This window comes from Oncorhynchus gorbuscha, linkage group LG16 (assembly GCF_021184085.1).
Source record: "Oncorhynchus gorbuscha isolate QuinsamMale2020 ecotype Even-year linkage group LG16, OgorEven_v1.0, whole genome shotgun sequence".
NCBI classification, from domain to species: Eukaryota; Metazoa; Chordata; class Actinopteri; order Salmoniformes; family Salmonidae; genus Oncorhynchus; species Oncorhynchus gorbuscha.
The window spans coordinates 52,442,084-52,465,287 of record NC_060188.1 but is presented as its reverse complement, the minus strand read 5'-3'; the positions used below and the strand labels follow the sequence as shown (position 1 = coordinate 52,465,287).

General features: G+C 43.3%; 1 protein-coding gene across 1 annotated transcript in view; it reads right to left on the bottom strand.

Annotated features, from left to right (window-relative positions):
• The window catches only part of LOC123999479 (teneurin-2-like), a 162,088-nt gene extending 139,348 nt beyond the window's left edge, over positions 1–22,740 (bottom strand). The window contains exons 1-2 of the mRNA XM_046305321.1: positions 22,409–22,740; positions 16,153–16,215 (exon numbers count right to left, since the gene is read on the bottom strand). Coding sequence (XP_046161277.1) covers positions 16,153–16,215; positions 22,409–22,547 — 202 coding nt within the window. The 5' untranslated portion in view covers positions 22,548–22,740. The remainder of the gene's footprint in view (positions 1–16,152; positions 16,216–22,408) is intronic.
• Positions 22,741–23,204: the final 464 nt, after the last annotated feature.

The window sequence follows — 23,204 nt, the reverse complement described above, 5'->3', positions numbered from 1 at the left end:
TTTAGTAGCCCTAACCCTAAATTCTTGCTCAGATACAATTATTCACACTAATTTAAATATGGCCACAAGGTCTTATCTTTATTTCAAATTGACAAATGTCCTTGTCTCCACCCCCCTCCAGGTGTTGCCCATCTTCCCCATTATCCTCAGTGTATTTATACCTGTGTTCTCTGTTTGTCTGTTGCCAGTTTGTTTATTTGGGCAAGCCTACCAGCGTTTTTCCCCTTGCTCTTGTCTTTTTCTAGTTTCTGTTTTCTAGTTTTCACAGTTTTGACCAGTCTGCCTGCCCTAACCCTGAACCTGCCTGCCGTTCTGTACCTTGTCACACCACCCTGGATTACTGACATCTGCCTGCCCTTGACCTGTCTTGTTTTGCCTTCCCCCTGGTCTAGTAATAAACGTTTTAAATTCGACAATGTCTGCATCTGGGTCTTCTCCTGAAACGTGATAGTCCTATTACAATATTTCCAATTCTCAGGTTATTTCTGTCAGATAGGGACCCATTGCAACATTGTACAACCTCTTATTGGAATTGTAGCAAAGACAATCGGTGACAGACTTTACCTGTGGTATTGACAAAGCCATTGACAATGCTGTGGTATTGATTAGCTACCAGTAATATTCCACTGAAAAGCAATTATCGCTTCAGGGTTAGTGTCAATAATGCAATAGTAAATACTTTACAAAGAGATGAATTACCTGCCTGCAAAAAAGAGCACGAAACAAACTCGTCATTATCTTCCCTCACATCTATTCAAACTGCAATCAAAAGCAAGCCATTGAATATGGAAGAGCTTACTTCATGGAACAGATTGCTTTAGCTACACCTTCAAAGGAAAATGGGTGCATGGTAGCGTCAAAGTGCCCTGTGGCAGAGAGAGACAGAATGAAAGCGAAGTGGCTAGAGGGAATGGAGTGCGAGAGAGAGAGAGAGAGAGGAAAGGGACTTCTAAGGATGGATGACATGCCATCTGCAAACTCCTAACAAGAGGGCCAGTGTGACAAGCTGTTCGTCACCCAACTCTGGAGATTTAGCATGGTGAACATGTGCCCATATCACAAGTCCATACTGAACTGCAAATCATATTCATCTCATCATTCAAATGTGTCTCCTCCAATGGGTAGTGTACTACATTAGGAATGGACTGTTGACCAACTACCACAGAAGGCTAAACAGCTGGTTTAAAGCAATATGGCTGTAACATTTGAGATCAGGATCAAATCACACAATACACGGGCTTTTAAGTCACATTTCACTCCCAGTGACGACTCCGTTACTCTGTTAAGCATATTGATGAAAGGAGCTAAGAATATGGCAGCACTGAGAATGTGGCAGCTATTCCAGTGACAGCTATTCAGTGAAAACATTTCTTGTTAGTTACAAGGAAACAGTTACTTAGTTACAAGGTGTTGCATGCGGGTTTTGCTTGCGCAGTAGCGGTGCGTGGGTAAAATCACTGGGGAAGAAAAGTCAGGGGAAAATAGCCATATTAAAACCTACACTACAGGGCAAAAGTTGAACAAACTTTCAAAGTTCTTGAAATTTTCTGTATTGACTGACCATGTCTTAAAATAATGATGGACAGTAATTTATCTTTGCTTATTTTAGCTGCTCTTGCCATAATATGGACTTGTTATATTACCAAATAACTTCTGTATACCCCCTACCTTGTCACAACACAACACAACTGATCAAAAGCATTAAGGAAAGAAATTCCACAAATGTACTTTTTTAGAAGGCACACCTGTTCGTTGAAATGCATTCCAGGTGACTACCCCATGAAGCTGGTTGAGAGAATGCCAAGAGTTTGCAAAGCTGTCATCAATGCAAAGGGTCGCTATTTGAAGAATTTGTTTAACACTTTTTTTGGTTACTACATGATTTCTTTATTTCATAGTGTTGATTTGTTCACTATTATTCTACAATATAGAAAATAGTAAAAAATAAAGAAACACCCTTGAATGAGTAGCTGTTCTAAAACTTTTGACCGGTACTGTATGTGTTTGTAACGGCGTTCTTCGTTTGTCGACGGCGTTCTTCGTTTGTCGAAAGAGAGTCGGACCGAAATGCAGCGTGGTTGTTACTCATGTTCTTTAATGAATGAATCGCGATACATGAAATAACTTATACAAATACAAAACAACAAACGGAACGTGAAAACCTAATTACAGCCTATCTGGTGAACACTACACAGAGACAGGAACAATCACCCACGAAATACACAGTGAAACCCCGGCTACCTAAATACGGTTCTCAATCAGAGACAACGAGAATCACCTGACTCTGATTGAGAACCGCCTCAGGCAGCCAAGCCTATACTAGACACACCCCTGATCAACCACAATCCCAATGCCTACAAAAAACCCAATACGACAACACAATAAACCCATGTCACACCCTGGCCTGAACAAATATATAACGAAAACACATAATACAATGACCAAGGCGTGACAGTGTTGTGATAATTGAGTTGTTTGCTCTTTAGTTTATAAAACAGAAGCTGCCTGCACTATTCCAATCAAATACAAATTGTATTTGTCACATGCTCTGAATACAACAGGTGGATCACCTTACAGTGAAATGCTTACTTACAAGCCCTTAACCAGCAACACAGTTAATAAGAAAAAATACACAGAAGAAGAAATACTAAAATATAAGTGTAAAGAAAGTATTTACTAAAGTAAAAAAAGAGAGTAGCAGCAGAGTAAAAATGGGGGTGGGGAGGGGGGGCAGTGCAAATAGTCGAGGTAGCCATTTGACTAGCTGTTCAGGAGTCTTATGGTTTGGGGGTAGAAAAGCTGTTAAGAAGCCTTTTGGACCTAGACTTGGCGCTCCGGTACCGCTTGCCGTGCGTTAGCAAAGTAAACATGCGGCTGGAGTTTTTTTGGGCCTTCCTCTGACACCACCTGGTATAGAGGTCCTGGATGGCAGGAAGCTTGGCCCCAGTAATGTACTGGGCCGTATGTACTACCCTCTGTAGTGCCTTGCGGTTGGAGGCCGAGCAGTTGCCATACCAGGCAGTGATGCAACCAGTGATGCAACGCTCTCAATGGTACAGCTGTAGAACCTTTTGAGGATCTGAGGACCCATGCCAAATCTCCTGAGGGGGAATAGGCGTTGTCATGCCCTCTTCACGACTGTCTTGGTGTTTTTGGACCATGATAGTTTGTTGGTGATTTGGGACACCATGGAACTTGAAACTCTCAACTTGCTCCACTACAGCCCCATTTGTGAGAATGGGGGCATGCTCGGTCCTCATTTTCCTGTAGTTCACAATCATCTCTTTTGTCTTGATCACATTGAGAGAGAGGTTGTTATCCTGGCACCACACTGCCTGGTCTTTGACCTCCTCCCTATAGGCTGTATCATCGTTGTCGGTGATCAGGCATACCACGGCAAACTTAATGATGGTGTTGGAGTTGTGCTTGGCCATGCAGTCATGTGTGAACAGGGAGTACAGGAGGGGACTGAGTACGCACCCCTGAGGGGCCTCCGTGTTAAGGATCAGCGTGGCAGATGTGTTGTTACCTACCCTTACCACCTGGTGGCGACCCGTCAGGAAGTCCAGGATCCAGTTGCAGAGGGAGGTGTTTAGTCCCAGGGTCCTTAGCTTAATTAAGAGGTTTGAGGGCACTATGGTGTTGAACGTTGAGCTGTCATCAATGAATAGCATTCTCACGTAGGTGTTCCTTTTGTCCAGGTGGGAAAGGGCAGTGTGGAGTGCAATAGATCATCTATGGATCTGTTGGGGTGGTATGCAAATTGGAGTGGGTCTAGGGTTTCTGGGATAATGGTGTTGATGTGAGCCAGGAGCAGTCTTCAAAGCCCTTCATGGCTACGGACGTCAGTGCTACGGGTCGGTAGTCATTTAGGCAGGTTACCTTAGTGTTCTTGGGAACAGGGACTATGGTGGTCTGCATGAAACATGTTGGTATTACAGACTTGGTCAGGGACAGGTTGAAAATGTCAGTGAAGACACTTGCCAGTTGGTCAGCTCATGCTCGGAGTACACGTACCTGGTAATCTGTCTGGCCCTGCAACCTTGTGAATGTTGACCTGTTTAAAGATCTTACTCACATCGTGATCACACAGTCGTCCAGAGCAGCTGATGCTCTCATACATTCTTCAGTGTTAATTACCTAGAAGCCAGCATAGAAGTTATTTTGCTCATCTGGTAGGCTCGTGTCACTGGGCAGCTTGCGGCTGTGCTTCCCTTTGTAGTCTGTAATAGTTTGCAAGCCCTGCCACATCCGATGAGTGTCGAAGCTGGTGTAGTACGATTCAATCTTAGTCGTGTATTGACTCTTTGCCTGTTTTAAGGTTTGCCGGAGGGCATAGCGGGATAATTTATAAACGACCGGGTCCTTGAAAGCGGCAACTCTACCCTTCTGCTCAGTGCCGATGTTGCCTGTAATCCATGGCTTCTGGTTGGGGTATGTAAGTACGGTCACTGTGGGGACAACGTCATTGATGCATTTACCGATGAAGCCAGTGACTGTTGTGGTGTATTTCTCAATACCATTCGTAAGAATTCCAGAACATATTCCAGTCTGTGCTAGCAAAACAGTCCTGTAGCTTAGAATCTGCGTCATCTGACAACTTCCTTACTGAGCGAGTCACTGGTACTTCCTGCTTTAGGTTTTGCTTGTAAGCAGGAATCAGGAGGATAGAGTTATGGTCAGATTTGCTAAATGGAGGGCGAGGGAGAGCTTTGCACACGTCTCTGTGTGTGGAGTTAAGGTGGTCTAGTGTTTTTTCCCCCTCTGGTTGCACATTTAACATGCTGATAGGTTAAACGGATTTAAGTTTCCTTGCATTAAAGTCCCCGGCCACTAGGAGCGCCGCCTCTGGATGAACTATTTATGTTTTGCTTATGGCCATATACAGCTCATTGAGTGCCGTCTTAGTGCCAACATCGGTTTATAATGGTAAATAGACAGCTATTTATGATGGTATATAGACACCAAATATAGATGAAAACTCCCTTGGTAAACAGTTTTGTCTATAGCTTATCATGGGATACTCTAGGTGAGCAAAACCTCGAGACTTCCTTAATATTAGGTTTCGTGCACCAGCTGTTATTTACAAATAGACACAGACAGCCAGCACTTGTCTTACATGAGGCAGCTGTTCTATCTTGCCGATAGACCTAAAACCAAGCCAGCTGTACGTTATCCATGTCGTCGTTCAGCCACGACTCCGTGAAACATAATATATTACAGTTTTTAAAGTCCCGTCGGTAGGATAGTCTTGATTGGAATTCTTCCATTGTGTTATCCAATGATTGCACGTTGCCTAATACCACTGATGGTAGAGGGGGATTACTCACTCGCCGTTGGATCCTTACAAGGCACCCCGACCTATGTACGTTTGATTTTTTATGTGATTTGATTGGCGTGAAGCCAAATTCAAACTGGCTTCCCTTAACACTTTTTTGGGGGTGTGCTAGGACCATTCACAGTTGAGCTCACTCAGTTTAGATCAATGCCGATTGGCTATTATTTTATAATGGGCTCACTGGCTTCCCTTGCATTGAAAGCAATAGTATCATACTGTTTTTGACCAGACAGCATCAGATAGATGGGCTACATATACAGAGGGAGCTTGTTCGGATTCCTTCTTCAGTGAGATACATTCAGCCTCTGGTGAATTGAAGGAAAAGGATTAAACACAAAGTGACTAAACATAAATTAATTAATATGTTATTTAAAAAAAGAAATTTTGCGGGGGAGCCTGGCTTCCCTTGTTATTCATGAATACATGCCACTGTGCTTACGGTCCAACAACAATTTATATTATCAGATACAAATAAACTGTGAACCTGTCTAGGAACCCCCCCCCGAACATTCCGCTGAAAAGGCAGCGCGGGAAATTCAAAAATATTGTTTTGAAATATTTCACTTTAACACATTAACAAGTCCAATACAGCAAATGAAAGATAAACATCTTGTTAATCTACCCATCGTGTCTGATTTTCAAAAAGTTTTACAATGAAAACACAACATATATTTATGTTAGATCACCACCAAATCCAAAAAAACACACAGCCATTTTTCCCAGCCAAAGATAGTCACAAAAGCAGAATTAGAGATAAAATGAATGACTAACCTTTGATAATCTTCATCAGATGACATTCATAGGACATCATGTTACACAATACATTTATGTTTTGTTCGATAATATGCATATTTATATCCACATATCTCGGTTTACATTGGCGCCATGTTCAGAAATGCCTCCAAAATATCCGGAGTAATTACAGAGAGCTACATCAAATAACAGAAATACTCATCATAAACTTTGACGAAAGATACATGTTTTACATATAATTAAAGACACACTGGTTCTTAATGCAACCGCTGTGTCAGATTTTTTAAAAACTTTCAGAAAAAAGCATACCATGCAATAATCTGAGACGGCTCTCAGACGTAAATATATTTCTCCGCCATGTTGGAGACAACAGAAATACGAAATTACATCATAAATATTCCCTTACCTTTGATGATCTTTCATCAGATGACACTCATAGGACATCATGTTACATAATACATTTATGTTTTGTTCGATAATATGCATATTTATATCCACAAATCTCAGTTTACATTGGCACCATATTCAGAAATGCCTCCAAAATATCCGGAGTAATTACAGAGAGCTACGTCAGATAACAGAAATACTCATCATAAACTTTGACGAAAGATACATGTTTTACATATAATTAAAGATACACTGGTTCTTAATGCAACCGCTGTGTCAGATTTTTTTTTAAACAAACAAAAAAAGCATACCATGAAATACTCTGAGACAGCGCTTATATTATTTAATATATTTCTCCGCCATGTCAGAGTCAACAGAAATACAAAATTACATCATAAATATTCCCTGACCTTTGATGATCATTCATAAGAATGCAGTGCAAGGAATCCTAGTTCCGCAATAAATCGTTGTTTTGTTCAATAATGTCCATTACTAGTGTCCAATTAGCTACTTTTGCTAGCACGTTTAGGTCACATGTCCAAAAGCTGGCGCTTGTCCAGGCGAACTCGGATGAAAACTTCAAAAAGTTATATTCCAGGTTGAATAAACTGGTCAAACTAAGTAGAGAATCAATCTTCAGGAGTTTATTATCATATATATCCAATAACGTTCCAACCAGAGCATTCGTTTTTGTCTACAGAGTAATAGAACGCAAGGCATATAATTGACACTGCGCATAACCAGGAACTGGCATTCTACCAGACCAGTGACTCAAATAGCTGCCATCCGGTCCCACATCACACTAGAGGCTTCATTCCACGTTCTACTGACTATTGACATCTAGTGGAACGCGTAGGAAGTGCGAACAGATCCATATATTATTGGGATGTGAATGGGCGATGAGTTGAAAATCAACCAGCCCTAGAATTTCCACTTCCTGTTTGGAAGTTTGCCTGCCCTATGAGTTCTGTTATACTCACAGACATAATTCAAACAGTTTTAGAAAACACAGAGTGTTTTCTATCCAATATTAATAATAATATGCAAATAGTAGCATCTGGGACAGAGTAGGAGGCAGCTCACTATGGGCACGCAATTCATCCAAAGTGAAAATGCTGCCCCCTATCCCTAATTAACTGCCAAGTTGACCTACACTGTATATAATGTTAATAGATTTGAACAAACAGTAAAACCTTTGATGCATTCTTTTGTAAGGATTTGGTATTTGAGTTTTGAGGCCAGAGTTTTCAAACATACAGTACATCTGGGCCACATGCTTTTGTCTCCTCAGAGGATTATTATGACACACACTGTGAGTCAAGCCCTCTTTCCTCCCTATGAAAAGAAAGTTGAGATAAATTGCATCTCTATCCTGTTTTAGGTTAAATTCAAGGTTCTCTTGAGAACAGTTAGGAACTCCAATATATCTGCAGGAAATCAGCATCTCACACTATTCCCCCCACTAGTCCTTCTGTCCGTCTCACTCATTAATGAGTGCTATACGGTTGGCTTTCACTCTGGTCTCTGAGTGACAGGTGCCTGTAACCATGTCATTGAACTTCGGTGACTTTGACTACAGTGAGCAACTTCACTCCCCCCACCCCAAAGGGAGCCAGTCACAAACATGGCCAATAGAGACCAACCGAGCAGAAAATCAATAATGCATAGGTGACGATCTGATTTCCTCCCATTTGTCAAGGTGAGAGTGGGCTGAGGCTGTGGTTGGGGTTGGGGCTGGGGCTGAGGCTGAGGCTGAGGATGGGGCTGGGGCTAAGACTGAGGCTGGGCAGAGCCTAGCTGAGGCTGGGGCTGAGACTGAGGCTGAGGATTGGGTTGACGCTGGGGCTGTGTGAGGCTGGGGATGAGGCTGGGGATGAGGCTGGAGCTAGGGATGGGTGAGGGGAAGAAGACAGGGGGGTTGTCAGGGAAAGCTTGGGTTTGTAGTAACCGTCTCTGTGTTTAATGATGCATGGAGGTGAGCCTGCTCTCCCAGACTGATGAGTGACAGGCCGTCTTCTGTCTATGACACTAAGAGCCCCCCGGCCCTGTGCTGAGACCCATCACATGGGTCTGCAGGAGAGGCTCGGAGATCCTCTACACTCCAACTCCCCTGCAGATCGGCTGTCACAGTGCTTATGTCAGTCCACTGCACTCAATTACAGAAACACACACTATTTCCCTTGAAGTTATGACTTCTTTGAAATGTACGTTTGTTCCATGAATTATATTGAAGTTAAAACTATGAAAAGTGTTTTTCTGCCATTATGTATGGCCCCATATATAATCTTAGTGATGTGATAAAATGAGACTGGAAATCATCCTGGTTCGCTGGGAGCATTTTCTCCCAACTGTGGCTGAGGGCATATTTAGCACTCTGCTCTTCAGACATTAACAATGGACCGGGATGGGAGACAGCGGGGGAAAAATCAGTCAAATTGGTTTACCAGTATCCATGGCAACCAGCTGACTCATACCCTGAGAATTTCCGGTGCAAATGTGGGGTCAGGCTGCAGGCACGCATGTTAGGCAGTCACTGTCAAATCAGGGGTTTGTTCACATAAGGAAAGTCATGTCAATGCCATCAGGAGTACATTTCCTTTCTGACCGCACAGCTGACCACACAGCCCAACATCTGGGCCAGAACCTTTTGTCTCGGCACTCTCCCCTCTCTTGGGAGGAGCGTCTTTAAAGCTCTTGTTATTAAATGACAAGATCAAGCCCTCATTGAGTCACCCCTCTGCCGGTTTATCCTCATGCCTAACAAAAGCAGCAGGAGTGCCAGCAACGACAGCCACATCAACCACAACACTAATATTTCCACCACGTCGATGAGAACAGGCGATGGCTCAGCCACTTACTCTGACGGAACTGCTCATTTGAAGATCAATACAATTTTCAATACATACTTTGATGTATGAGTAATGGCGTGGTAGGACACTACAGTGGAAAATTACATTCAATATGACAGTTTGTGCATCAAAGAAAAACAACAACAATTTGTGCAAGAAGAAAGGCTAAAATGAGATTGAATGGAGAAAAAAATGCTTTTCTGCCGAGCCTGCTGCCCTCTCTCATTCAGCCTGACTTTGAGCTCAGTGGTAGAGTCTTACAGCTGCTGAAACAGTTGTGTGTTGTATACCTTTCTCTCTCCGACCTTCCCTTCCACCTGTAACCTCTCTGATTTCTGACAGAGACACAGTTGTGTGTTGTATACCTTTCTCTCTCCGACCTTCCCTTCCACCTGTAACCGCTCTGATTTCTGACAGAGACACAGTTGTGTGTTGTATACCTTTCTCTCTCCGACCTTCCCTTCCACCTGTAACCGCTCTGATTTCTGACAGAGACACAGTTGTGTGTTGTATACCTTTCTCTCTCCGACCTTCCCTTCCACCTGTAACCGCTCTGATTTCTGACAGAGACACAGTTGTGTGTTGTATACCTTTCTCTCTCCGACCTTCCCTTCCACCTGTAACCGCTCTGATTTCTGACAGAGACACAGTTGTGTGTTGTATACCTTTCTCTCTCCGACCTTCCCTTCCACCTGTAACCGCTCTGATTTCTGACAGAGACACAGTTGTGTGTTAGGCAGACATCAAAACGGAGTTAGAACATAGGCATTGAAAGCAAGGCAGAAAGAGAGAGAAAATGGCTGTAATCAACACTGAAACTCAGCCAGCCCCTCTATCTTCAACGGTACACACTGCCAGTCGTCTGTTGTGTCGGCCCCAGAGTGGGGCGAAGAATCATGGAAAAAATGTTTGTCAATCTCTTTTTTTTTGTGAATTTTTTTCTCTCTGTGACCTGATTAAAGGGAAGATTTGCCAGGGCAACGCTAGGTCACAGCTATACAGTATGTGTACCGTATAGGCTGGACGTGCCACTGGAGTACAGCTGTAACCCGCAGGTGGCCTGAGGGTGGTGGGTTTAATACCCTGATACTGCAGGGGAGTTTAAGAGACAGAGGGCTGGTGGAAATGGACTTCTGACCAGAGGGATGCTGGTTCTAATGCTGGGTGTGAAGAATAGGGAATGTCTTTTCTGAATAGTCTGCCTGTGTGAGCCACACCTTAGTTGTGATGTGTGGCTGTGGGTTTTTTGAGACAGGTTGCCCGCATACTGCTACCGGAGGTAACAGGCGATGTTGTATCCTCTGCTGCATGGAAAATTAGTGACATTAACATTTGTTTTTGTGCTACAGCTGGTATAATGATTAATGGATAATGTGCTAGATGCAAGGCCAAAAATCATCATTCTGAATAAGGGTCTAAAATGTATGACAAATATGATGAATATTGATGTTACAGCCCTCAAACTCATGAGGCCATGATGCATGAAAAAAATGAACGGCAAGCTACAGTATTTCTCCCTATTTAGACTTGGGCTTTCCAAAGATATTGCACAAGGCAATTTTATGCATGTTATGCATGGCCGAATTTGTGTCTAGGAGTACTAAAGACACTTGAATACAAGTGTGATAACATTAATGCGTTACTACTTGCACTACTATGATTCCTTCCAGCCTGCATGTGGGTCAGTGTCTTACGAGAGGTAACACTCAACCAAACCCATATCACAACAACAGTTAAATACACACACACATCAATGGTGCATGGGTCCATATAAGATCCTCCACCTTGGAGTGTGTTGACTATTTTCTGGACTGCTGAGCATCGCCTGCCTCTCTCCTCTTTGGCTCCTCTCAGTACCCTTATCTCTCCCTATAATAAATAGCATCACATAGGCCAGGCCTGGTTAAACTACACTACAGCCTTATCTGACAGCTGCAATGGAAGAGGGTTATATTACCTTTAAAAAGGTAAGCTATGTACATGGCTCCAGTACAGGAGTCATTAATCAGGTGAAATGGAGATGATGATATTGGAGCCACACTTTGCGATGGCCAGGAATAAACAGTGTGTGGCAATGAGAGCTGAACAAGGCGAGGATGGAACAGCCAGCAAATGTACAACCAAAGGGCTACAAAAATTCCAATTTATCCAGGCGGCACACACAAAGTCCCCTCGCCTGCCAATGCCAGCCTCATTCCAATACTAATTTTGGCGGGTTAATCTCTCGCAATCCTCTCCATTTCCATAATAATTGCTGTCAATTACCAAGAGCCAGTTCTCTACAATGCTAATGTCTGGGGAGAAAGTTGACCGCTCCTGTTAGCCGATCCAGAGAGGAAGAGTGAATGTGTGAAATGGATCCAGAGAGACCGATGCTTTTTGCTGCTGCTGTGCTGTGCACTAGGCCTGCCACTGGGGACCACCACTGATGGCCTGCTCAGTAAACAGCCCTGCAGACAGGATCATTAGGCCTCAATCTTCCAATTTGTTCCTTCAACCCCTCATTAGATTCCCCTTCCAAACAGAGGAGGTATTATGATAGGGTTGTCAGCAGAGCAGGAAAGTGCTGTGGCCGGCCCTAAACCCAGATTGAGGACGGCATTCCCTCTCTCTCAGACATCCACATGTTTAATCACTGCATCAATGTTGCAGCAGGAATGGCAAGTGTTTGTGCCATTTCCCTGCATGCAGTGGGGAGAGATGAAGGCTCTGTCACATGCTGCAGAGGTACGAAAGCTTTCTGATGAAAATAAGTGATGTAAAGTGCAGTTTGAGAAAGAGCTGCTGGGACTAAAAGGATTCACTTATGGAACGGCGCATAGATCACATCAATAGCCAACACCGATTGGATCAATCCGACGAGTGACAGGTGAAGCCATCGGCTCAGCTCTACCTCTCCGCAGACAAGGCTCCCATAAAAACAACACAATCTCTTCATCAACAAACTCACTGATACTTTTTTTTGTGTTTCAGGAAAATCGACTTTCGACTGCTTTTATTTTGGTCTTGCAGCGTTGAGTGCGCAACGAGAAAGGAGCATCCGCCTCCTCTCTGCATCGGTAAAGTGACAATTCTTTCATTTCAAACATTTCATGTTTTGTTTTCATTTGAAAAGAAGTGGGAGGAATAGAGAGACTGTCAGTGACACTGGTGTTTTAAGAAACAAGAACAAAAGATCTGACAGCAAAGAGAGAAACAGAAAGCAGAGGAAGGCTGGCAGCCACCCACATCGCTGACTACTGGCTTATCAAACAGCAGGAGCATCCGGTCCCCAAAGAGCAGACAATCTTTCTCCCCTCGGTCTCTGAAGAGAAGCCACAGAGGAATAGAGCTGACATATGTTCTCAGATGAAATGCTTAGTGTCCTGCAGGATTGGAGCAACTTTGATCTGACTGGTAAATCAATGATTAAGTAACAGGCACATCCACTTCAAAACAGTTGTTGTGTTTTTTTTAAGACAACTCAAGCTTTTGACTATTTGTGAATGTGTTAAATATGTTTAGAGACACTGATGTGATTGAGGAACTAAATGGCTCACACTTTTAGAAGTAGAGGGAAACAGGAGGCATGGGACAAAGTGAGTCAAAGAAGAGGTTGAAAAATGTGGACATTTCAGGTATATTTAGGTAATTTGGTTGATCCACCTGGAAAAAAAGATTTTCATGGCACTTGAGAGAAAGAGTAAGAGAGAAAAAAAGGATGAGGAACTGGCCCTGAAATACCCCAAAACTGAATTGTTGATCCCGAAGAACATACTGAGGGGCACAGGAATTTAATATCATACATCTCCATATGCATCCGGGACGAACTCAACACAAGGGGGCCCTGCAAGCCCAGTCAATATCCTGCTTGTTTATGTTGATATCAGTTGGAGAACCTTTATGACATCACAACACTGGCTGGCCCCTGTCCAGATGCAACAACAAATAATCATCACTGAGCCAGTCACATTGTGTTACAGACAGATTCTGGCTACTGCGTGAAAGTCACTGGATATCCATAGCCTGCCTTGCACGCATTTCCGTCATTCATGTACAGTCAAGATTGTGTCGGACAGTTGACTTGGATAGTTCCTCTCTGCCATTACATCTTGTTACAGTGTGTGTGTGTGTGTGTGTGTGTGTGTGTGTGTGTGTGTGTGTGTGTGTGTGTGTGTGTGTGTGTGTGTGTGTGTGTGTGTGTGTGTGTGTGTGTGTGTGTGTGTGTGTGTGCGTGTGTGTGTTTACTGTACTGTAGAGGATAACGGGACATCCAGGAAGTCAACAATACTTGTTCACATCCGCTTGGCTGAAACAGCTATTCAGGTTATTTTTCAATCCCAAATGCCAATGGTATAAAATACGCTGCAATTCATATGCTTCTCTGAAGACAAGAATTCAAAACATGGAATGGAATTCTTTGCTTTGGCTTCCTTGCGTGGATTGTTAATTACTGACACATGGATGTGGGAAGGGAAATCTCTTCTAAGTATCCATTTTCTATTGACTGTACCTTAGCAACTAAAAGGGAAAAATCCCTTTCTATTCAAGGGTTGTAGGTAGTGTCTGTCTTCATAATCAACATTCAATCCAATAGTAGACCTTGCATTACAGCATGTCACATCTTCCCAATAAACTTTAGCGATGGTTTGTAGTAGAAACGTTTCAATTGCACCAATATTATTGTGTAAAAGCAAACATCCATCCAGTGATGAGTGTGAATGATATGTACATGTTCATCCTTCCCTACAGTCAGACTGTGCTAGAGGGGCAAATGAGTTTAGCGTGATGATAATTAGGTGCCAGAAACAGTGCGATTAAAGATTTCAACATACTGATAATGTTCAATTTGGAGCGCTCTTTCCCAGGCACAGATGTTGATTAGAGTGATCACTATTCACCATCCATCACAGGTGGCGCCACAAATAAACCAACATGCCTTACTGCATATCTATTCTGCTGAATCCCTACGAGTTTTGATTTATTATTCCTGGACTCTTTTAGATCACTGTCCTTTCTAAGTCAGCTTTGATCTCAAGGGGAATACTGGCACAGTTTCAATGCATGTGCTTGGAGAAAACGTTTGGGCCAAGCATAGTAATTTAGCCCAAGCAAACAAGTGTGCTCAGTGTGAGAAAGCAGAAATGTGCTGCTCAGTGATGTGCATCAGTGTGTTTGTCAGAACTGTGCTAATGAAATAATGTAAGTAACTATGTTTACAATGTGCCAATCATGTAGCTGTTTTCATGCACAATTGCTCTGATCAAATGATGCATCCGTCCAATGTATTGCAATGTACTGTAGGTCTTGAAATAACTGTTGCAGATCCCTACCTAGATACATCTACCAAGGTTTCCAAATCTGGATATGGATTCATACACAATAACTACACATTAGAAATCAAAAAGGTAGACTTAGCATGTTGAACAAATGGAAGCAGAGACTCAATATACCCTGTTAAAATAACAGGATATACAATCTCACAACGGTGAGATAGCATCTGATATCAAATGACAAAGGCAGCATTCTGCAAATGAAGAAAGCTGGCTGCACTGTGAGCAAAATGATAGGTACAAAGAAAGGCTCAACCCCCTTGTTGAGTCACCCTGAGGAGCAAAATCATGTTCCTGTGGTGCCTTAGAATGAAGGTTCTGATTGTTTGCGCTATTGTATTGTACATCACTCTGCTCCCCAGCACACAGTAGGAGACTGGGAGAGGGGAGTAAATCACATAGGCCCACACACAACCTGCAGGGTCAGGGAGGGACAGGGTTGGGGAAGGAGAGGTAGGTACAGCCAAACTGGGTCATGATGAGCCGGTGTAGCACCAAGGAGACCCGTGAATGTTTGACAGGTGATTGATTAGGTAACAAAGTAGCGGTTGCTGTTATCGACCTACAATCCACTCCCATTCAGTTTCATCTCCATGCCATATGAATGGCACCAGTGGATACTACTCAGTACTCTAACCAGTGGTATTTACTACCTTTGGATAACACCATTACTCCTACCATAGGGCCGCTGCTTCTATCCCTCCCAATGGCTAAATACATGTTGCTGGTGGCTGAGGAGAAACTGTGAGATAAGCTGTGACACAGATATCATTGATGGCCTAAATTAAGCATGTTTAAAACTCCAATAATGATTGTAATACTTCAATTTACTTAAACATACAACAACACAGATGATCCCTCAGTTACCCTGTGCACAACATATGGCTGTGGCTTTGACTAATGGGAAAAAAACAGACTGAATTGCCTTTGTGGAGGCAATTGCTCAAATAATTGTAAAATGCCTGAAATAGCTGGACTGAAAAGCAATTCAGTGATGACTGGTATTTCCAGATGAAAGAAGCTAATTGGCCCTGGGTTTGTTTAAGGAATTGTGATTAATGGAGTTCCTAATGAGTGGTTTATGAAGAAAGCAATCTGTCTCTGTGTGACAACTTCTCATCAGGGAAAACAGTACTGTTCAGTTACAACAGGCTGCTGCCACTAAGTGTCCGTGCCTGTTTGTCCCCTGTTCTCTTCCCTTGACTGACAACCACAGCACAGGAGTGCAGCTAATCCTCCTCCCGCTCACAGAGGGGACCTGATGTCCTGGATGCCTGAACACCCTGACAAAAGGCCTTCCCCAACAACACACTCGGCCCGACACAACGGAAAAGGATGAAAACAACCACAGAGCACTGGAACAATGGCATGAAGGATGAATTCACAACAGTGTGTTTGATGGTGGTATCGAAGGTGACAACTGCAGATGAAGGTTGCAAAAGGCACCGTTGTAGTAAGAACACGGATGCCTCTGCAGTACACAGTAGAGGGGTGAAAGTGAGTTGGCACTTACTGAAACGGTGGTGACTGTACAGATCCTCCTCATCCTCATCATCCCCTTCATCATCGAAGTATGCTTGAGATGGAAGACACAAACGTTTTAACAATAAGAACAAAGGAATGGTAAATATGAAGACAAGACAAGTAGACAGACCCCCCTCCCCCCACACAAACAAGATTTTTTAAAAATATATATATATATTTTTTACATCCCTATTATTGAACACTAACATCCTGGTAACCCAAGTTTCTATCTGCAGTCTGGTCCCTATCTAGAACTAACACATTGTCAGTCATGCCTCTCAACACACACAATCTATACACTGGGTGCTCTCACATACTCCTAGACTTGACCATTTTCCGAGCTCGAACATGGAATCCAATTGAAAGAAGCAGTGGGGTTTCTCGCTCTATTCCCGAGTCTCATTGTGGTTTTGACATTTTAGTGCATTGACTAAATCTGCCACCAGATGTGCTTGGTAAAAGAGATGTGGCACACTGTTATCTAATGTGTCATTTCCTGCCGGGCTCCACATTGCCATCATTTGTCACATCAGTGTACTGTACGTGCCTGAGAATATCATAATGCTCCCTGCACATTATGAGTGCAAATATAATATAGTCACAAGAATGCAAAACAATGCAAACAGCTGCGCATTCCCCAGCAAGCAATCTTTCATCTGAGAAGTTTTTACAAATGGAGTGTGTAAATGGTTAAGTTATGTTAACTACCCTGCATAACAGCATCCCCTTAGATACTAGAGACTACAGACAGTGTGTCTGACTGCGGTAACCACAAAGCCAATCCCTGGTTCCACATCCGACGCCAATACAAAGCTCTTATCGCTGTCTTTGATGGTAACAAGTAAAACAAGACAAAGATGGATCGGTTTTCAGAGCAGACGATGACTATTTCAAACAGTGAATTTTCACAACTCCAAAAGTCAGCTCCTCTTTTGCAAAGGGAAAGGGCAGACCCCATTAAGTGGCAAATTGCAGTCTCGCAAGTTAATCAGACAGCATCAGCATTGTGCAGGGGAACATATGAAAAGTCATTATTGCTAAATCAATTCTCAATTACCTCCTTTGCTGTAGCCGTCGACACGTTAAATAAACGTTCAGCACTGTCACCACCATTTTCCCAACAGGCAACCGCAGTAAAGGCCCAGTGTGTGTTATTCTATCACATAGCAAATGCTAATGGCCTGTAAACAATCGTGAAATAACAGTATAGATAGAAGTGGGACAGATAAGCATGGAGGGGAACGGCTGCCATTAGTGGATTCATTAGTGCCTGTCACACCTGTGCCCAGGAAATGCCTCGCCTGGCTGGGCCCCTGTTCCTGTCATGCTGCGCTGCACTGACGTTAGCCTAGCGGGCTGCCAATCCCAACACTTTCAGCACAAATAAAATGAAATGAGGGCCCCTTTTACTTCTCACCCTCCCACTCTTGTCAAAATTAGACAGAAAGAAACACGCGTGATATGGAGAACATTTTGACTGTTAAGTTAGTGACATTTGGCAGAACTATTCTATAAAAAAAGGATGTGTGGCCAACCTACATCATGACAACTCTTTCACAATGTTATTTTGTCAGTCGTGCTGGGTTGTCCAGCAACAGCGTACTACTGTTAGCAGCCCTTCATTCCTATTGGAATCCCACTGGAAAACAACCAAGCCTATGGCAACCTGAGACATCATTCACAGGAGTGAGGATGAATGTTGACACACACACACACACACACACACACTGAAATACACCCAGACCCAAAGGGCCTGCCAAATGTTGTTTCAAGGAGGATGGTTGTCCTGGAAACCATAGCTAAGATTTGACTTCAGAACTAATGATTGGCCACTTGCGCCATCCTTTTCCATTACTGACAGACAGACATGCTCATTTCCATTCATTTAACAATCCAAGTGACACAATGTAGAGATTTAAAGAGGGAGACAGGCAGACACGCCCTGGTTGTTAAATTCAACAAATCTCTTCATAATTAGATTGATGTTTGTTAATGAGATGTGGGAAGCCAGTGAAATGTGTGATTATGTTATAACTAGATAGATAGGAATCCACCTGTCAGTCTCCCACTAGCCTTCTCCTACATGCACTCCATCGGAAATGATGGCTACATCCACCAACATACAGGTACACGTGTGTGATTTCTGAGTGCCTAAACCCATGGAATCTATGCAATACTACGGACACGTGGACTCTATTACAGTTTTTTTTTTACAATCGCGTACACACTAAAAGTAGCACTTGAGGCGCACTCAGTGAAACCATTAACTCATGTACCTAATCTTCAGACCAAGTCTGCAAAACTGCAAGCACATTATCCGCTTTACACTCAGCTTGCAATTGTGAAGGACACTTTTTTGCAAAAACACTAAAAACACACTTCTCGACGTTAGACACATCATTCAAAACTAACAGGTCTTGTGTTTCGTTTGGAAAACACTGCCATTCCAAATGCCACACTCGTTTACCGATTACCTACACCCAGTGCTCACGTGTGAAAACACTTATAGCGCATTTCTTCACATAGAAATAAGAGCTTGAGCACTATAAATAGGCTTCAGGTTGTCTTTCTTGGTTTGGACAACAATGGAGGCCAATTTTGGAGAGAGAGTTAGAGGAAGAGGAGTGAGAGTAAGAAGGGGATGAGGACAAGGAGGAAGAGGACAAGGACAAGGAGGAAAATGAGGAAGAGGCCAAGGACAAGGAGGAAAATGAGGAAGAGGCCAAGGACAAGGAGGAAAATGAGGAAGAGGCCAAGGACAAGCCTATTTGTTTATCTTCTACTGTATTTCTTTGGTCTGTTACCGAAATCTGGATGAAAATACAATGTTTTGAGAAAGAAATACATATGATTTCCCCCTTGCATTTCTGTTTATTGTGTAAATATATACTGAATATGCATACATACTGTATATATTTGTGCACATACATGCATGTGTGAGTGCTATGATAAACTGCCGTGGACTCCACGGCACACTGAACATGCAAAAGACACAAGATAGTAGTGCTCTACATTTGTCACATCCGTGTGTAGTTGACGTGTATAAGAGCTAATAATTTGATGGTTTGTGTGTAGAGTTTTGATGCAAAAACACAATTTTCAGAAGAGTTCAAATAGATTTGAATTAAGTTTTGTTTCGCAAGAGATGTGTGACGTTTTGCATGTCGTGTGTGTGTTTGGGGGTTTTGCGTGTAGAGTCTAGAGAAAAGGAGCCATAGTTTCAGAAATCATGTGGAAGCAATTGTCAAAAACTGTAAGCAACAACTGAAGCTGTAGTCTACTGTATGTTGATAAGATACACCTGTGGCATCAACTGTAGTCTACTGTATGTTGATAAGATATACCTGTGGCATCAACTGTAGTCTACTGTATGTTGATAAGATATACCTGTGGCATCAACTGTAGTCTACTGTATGTTGATAAGATACACCTGTGGCATCAACTGTAGTCTACTGTATGTTGATAAGATACACCTGTGGCATCAACTGTAGTCTACTGTATGTTGATAAGATACACCTGTGGCATCAACTGTAGTCTACTGTATGTTGATAAGATACACCTGTGGCATCAACTGTAGTCTACTGTATGTTGATAAGATACACCTTGCGGCATCAACTGTATGCTACTGTAGTTGACACTCCTCTCTGATCCCAGTAGGCATGGCAGTAAGTTGTGTTTCACTGTACAACCCCTTATACTCCCCCGCTGTGAATTAGCATTCCTATATTAATAGAATGATTTCAGCTCTTCATAAACTTTGTCTCCTACCAAGTTGTATTCTATATTGACAATTATTGTGTTATGAAGTCTGCCATTACCCGGTGGAGAAAATGCCTCTGCACCAGTGCATTGTGACTCAGATATCAGCTTCAAAGACTTTCAATACAACAAATAACAGACAAATCCTGCTGTTTTAATGAGGGCCGGGATGCTAATAAGCCAATTGTTTTTATTCCACTGTGGAGTGCGTGCAGGGCCCTCTCTCATTGCGTCTCTGGCACAGAGGCACAGCTCCCAGAAGGCAGCGGGGGAGAGTCGAGGCAAGGCAGCAGGCGCTGTGGAGGAGCTAGAGGGCCAACAGAAGTCTGTGACACTCTGACAGGCCAGATGAAGGGGAGTCACTTGGAGTCAGTCGCTGGGCATGGTGACGACAGCACTATGGTTCAGTTAATCTCAGCTGTGTTCGCCAAGAGGACCCCTTGACCCAAGAACAACCATGAAACACTGTAAGGTGATAATGAGCAGAACTGAGAGAGACAGTGCCCCCCTCGCCTCGCCTTGCATCGTCTCACACACAGGACAAACAGTCCCCTGCACTCTAGCGCTACTCATCCCGTGGTCTCTTGATCAAATCGAACGCTCGCTTCGCTGTCCTTATTAATTAGCTCCCATGGTGAGAATACATTAGTGTCTGGAGTCTTGCTGCGTGCGCATTTAATTCAATCTACACAAACACTTTATGAACCAATCTATAAAAAAGGCACATTAAAATGGATCATGCAGCGCCGTGGCCTTTTTGAAGGATAAGCATGGGGATCTGTTCTAAGATAACTTCTAGGCTAGGGTGTTTGGTGGATGCAGGGATTTAATTTCTGGCTTTCACACAGAAAAATAAACCTTTAATGGAAAAAAAAACATCAGCAGACTCCACAAAGGCCTGTGATCGCTCCCTGATGCATATTTGTACTGTGAACAATGCAGATGATTCCCCAGTGGAAATCTGCACCACGTCATTTGCAGCGTGAGCCGTGTGGCACTATTGTTAGTGTGAAGTGACGCCCGACACCTACGGGGGAGACCACAGAATGCGTCCTCATGACCCCAAACTCACAGAGTTCTAACAGAATCAAACAACGGGATCACCTTCCATTGTCTAGAAATTACAAACACAACCAGGTATATAAATCAGGTAGACAAACGTGTGTTGAACACAAATCACAATCGAACTCCAACACCTCTCCTCTTAAACCTGCCATTATTGCCAAGCTCAGAGTGTACAGGTGAGGGGCCAAGAAAAAGACAGATCATTTCACATACGCAAACCCCCGATGCCCAAGTAAACACAGGAAGAGATGCAGGAGAAGGGACCAGAGGAAAACAATATAATTTGACTTAAATGTATATTCTCATTGGCAGCAATCCCAAAATCATTGCCATCCTAGTATGCATACTATTAGGACGACAGTGAGAAATGAGAGCCAGAGTGGTGCTGGTATACTCTACAGTAGCATGCTCTCTCTGTCTGTGGTGATGGTTTCAGAGAGATGGCTAGCGGAGAAGAAGCCAACGGGATAGAGGGAGGAAGAGACCGAGAAGAAGCAAAAGAGCTGATCTCTAAGAGACTCTGTCAATCAGAGGAGGGCGCCATGCCAGGCAGAGCAGCATGGCTGACTGACTCAACACAGTGGGAGAAATCGTGTCCAGGACTTAATCTGGTCAAAGTCCTGATCAGGATCCAGTGTTGGTGGCTCTAATGCTCTGGGTCCATTCAAAAACAATTCTAATTGGTAAATTTAGTTACTGAGACTGTGTTCATTAGTGCTGAGCGATTGGTGCTTTTTGAGGTCAATTTGGTTTCGGGTCGATTATTAAAAAATTCTCACGGTTTTTTCGATTTCGGTTTTGATTATTTATTTTTTTACATTAAATGCGCTATGCATTATGTGGGTTGAATGCTGTAACAACACAGAATAAAACAATTAATACAAGTCTCATGATGGTAGTGACTGCCCATTACTATGTATCCCTTATTAATTTATTCACATTACTTTACTTTAATAAAATATTTCAGTTGTTGTGTATATTACATTTGTTTTAGGTCTAAGTGATGACTTTATTATTTCATTCCAAGTCATAATCTCATCTCTATAGAGCTGCTGCCTACGTTGTCTGGCAAAATCCCTATTTTAGTAGTTATTCAAAGAAAATAACAGACATTTTGTTTAATTGCTCAGCACTTGTGTTTAGTGACATTCAGCCAGACTGGTTTGGTAGCAAAGACATACATTATAAGTCAAGAAAAACATATGCATCAAAAAACTGCAAGTGCACTTCCAAGGAGCTCTGTCTTTTTGTGTCCATACATTTTTCATTTTCATGACACCCACCCTCACAACATTTCTCTGTTGGTTTCAGTCTCAGCTACCCCTTACTCTCTCAGCCTCTCTCTCCATCGCTCTTTCTCCACTGCCCCAATCTCTCCCTCCCCACCTCTCTCTCTCGCTCTCTCTTTCTGTCTGTCCTACCTGACTCGTCGTCAGACTTGTGTTCGTTGTCTGAGTCGGTGAGTGTGAGGGCTGAGTTTTCCCTGCTGGAGAGGCCGGAGCTGCGACGGGACTTGATCCCGTGACCCCCCCACAGCTGAACGGCACGCTCCGGCGACATGACCCCCTCTGGGTCAGAGTCTGCGTCGGAGCCGGTGCTGAGGGAGTAGCCCTGCTGTAACAGGCCCAGCTCCGAGTGGGAGGAGTGGTAGGCAGCCTGGTGCAGGTGCTGGGTCTGGTGCTGATGCTGGGTCTGGTGCTGGTGCTGGGTCTGGTGCTGGGTCTGGTGCTGGGCCTGTTGGTCACTCACTCCCAGCTCCGCCAGTGTGAAGCTCCCTGAGAACAGCAACAACCCAGTTACACCCAGGGCAGGAGGGGTGGGTAGGTGCTGTATGTGTATGCATATTATTCTGAGAGTTTTGTGGGGCAGGCAGGCTGAAGCAGGCGTAAAAAGAGAAGTGACATTTAGATGTGCTAGTGCTAATGCTGAAATGTTAGCATTTCTTTAAAAACAGCATCTCAGATAATGGGCATCATAAGAAAGCTCATTCCCCACATTACATCAGTGTGGACATCTACAAAGAGCTGTATTAGAAATTCCAGGGGTCCTCCAGGAAATGTTTTATGTAGATGGATTGAGAAGCTCTGTTCTGGTGACTTTAAAAAAAGGACCTGATACTCCAGAATTAATGATAAAATATGCTGGCAAAATCATTTCCACCACCCGATGAGCCCTATAACATATTGGTAAAATGATTTGTTCAAATAATTTGTACAT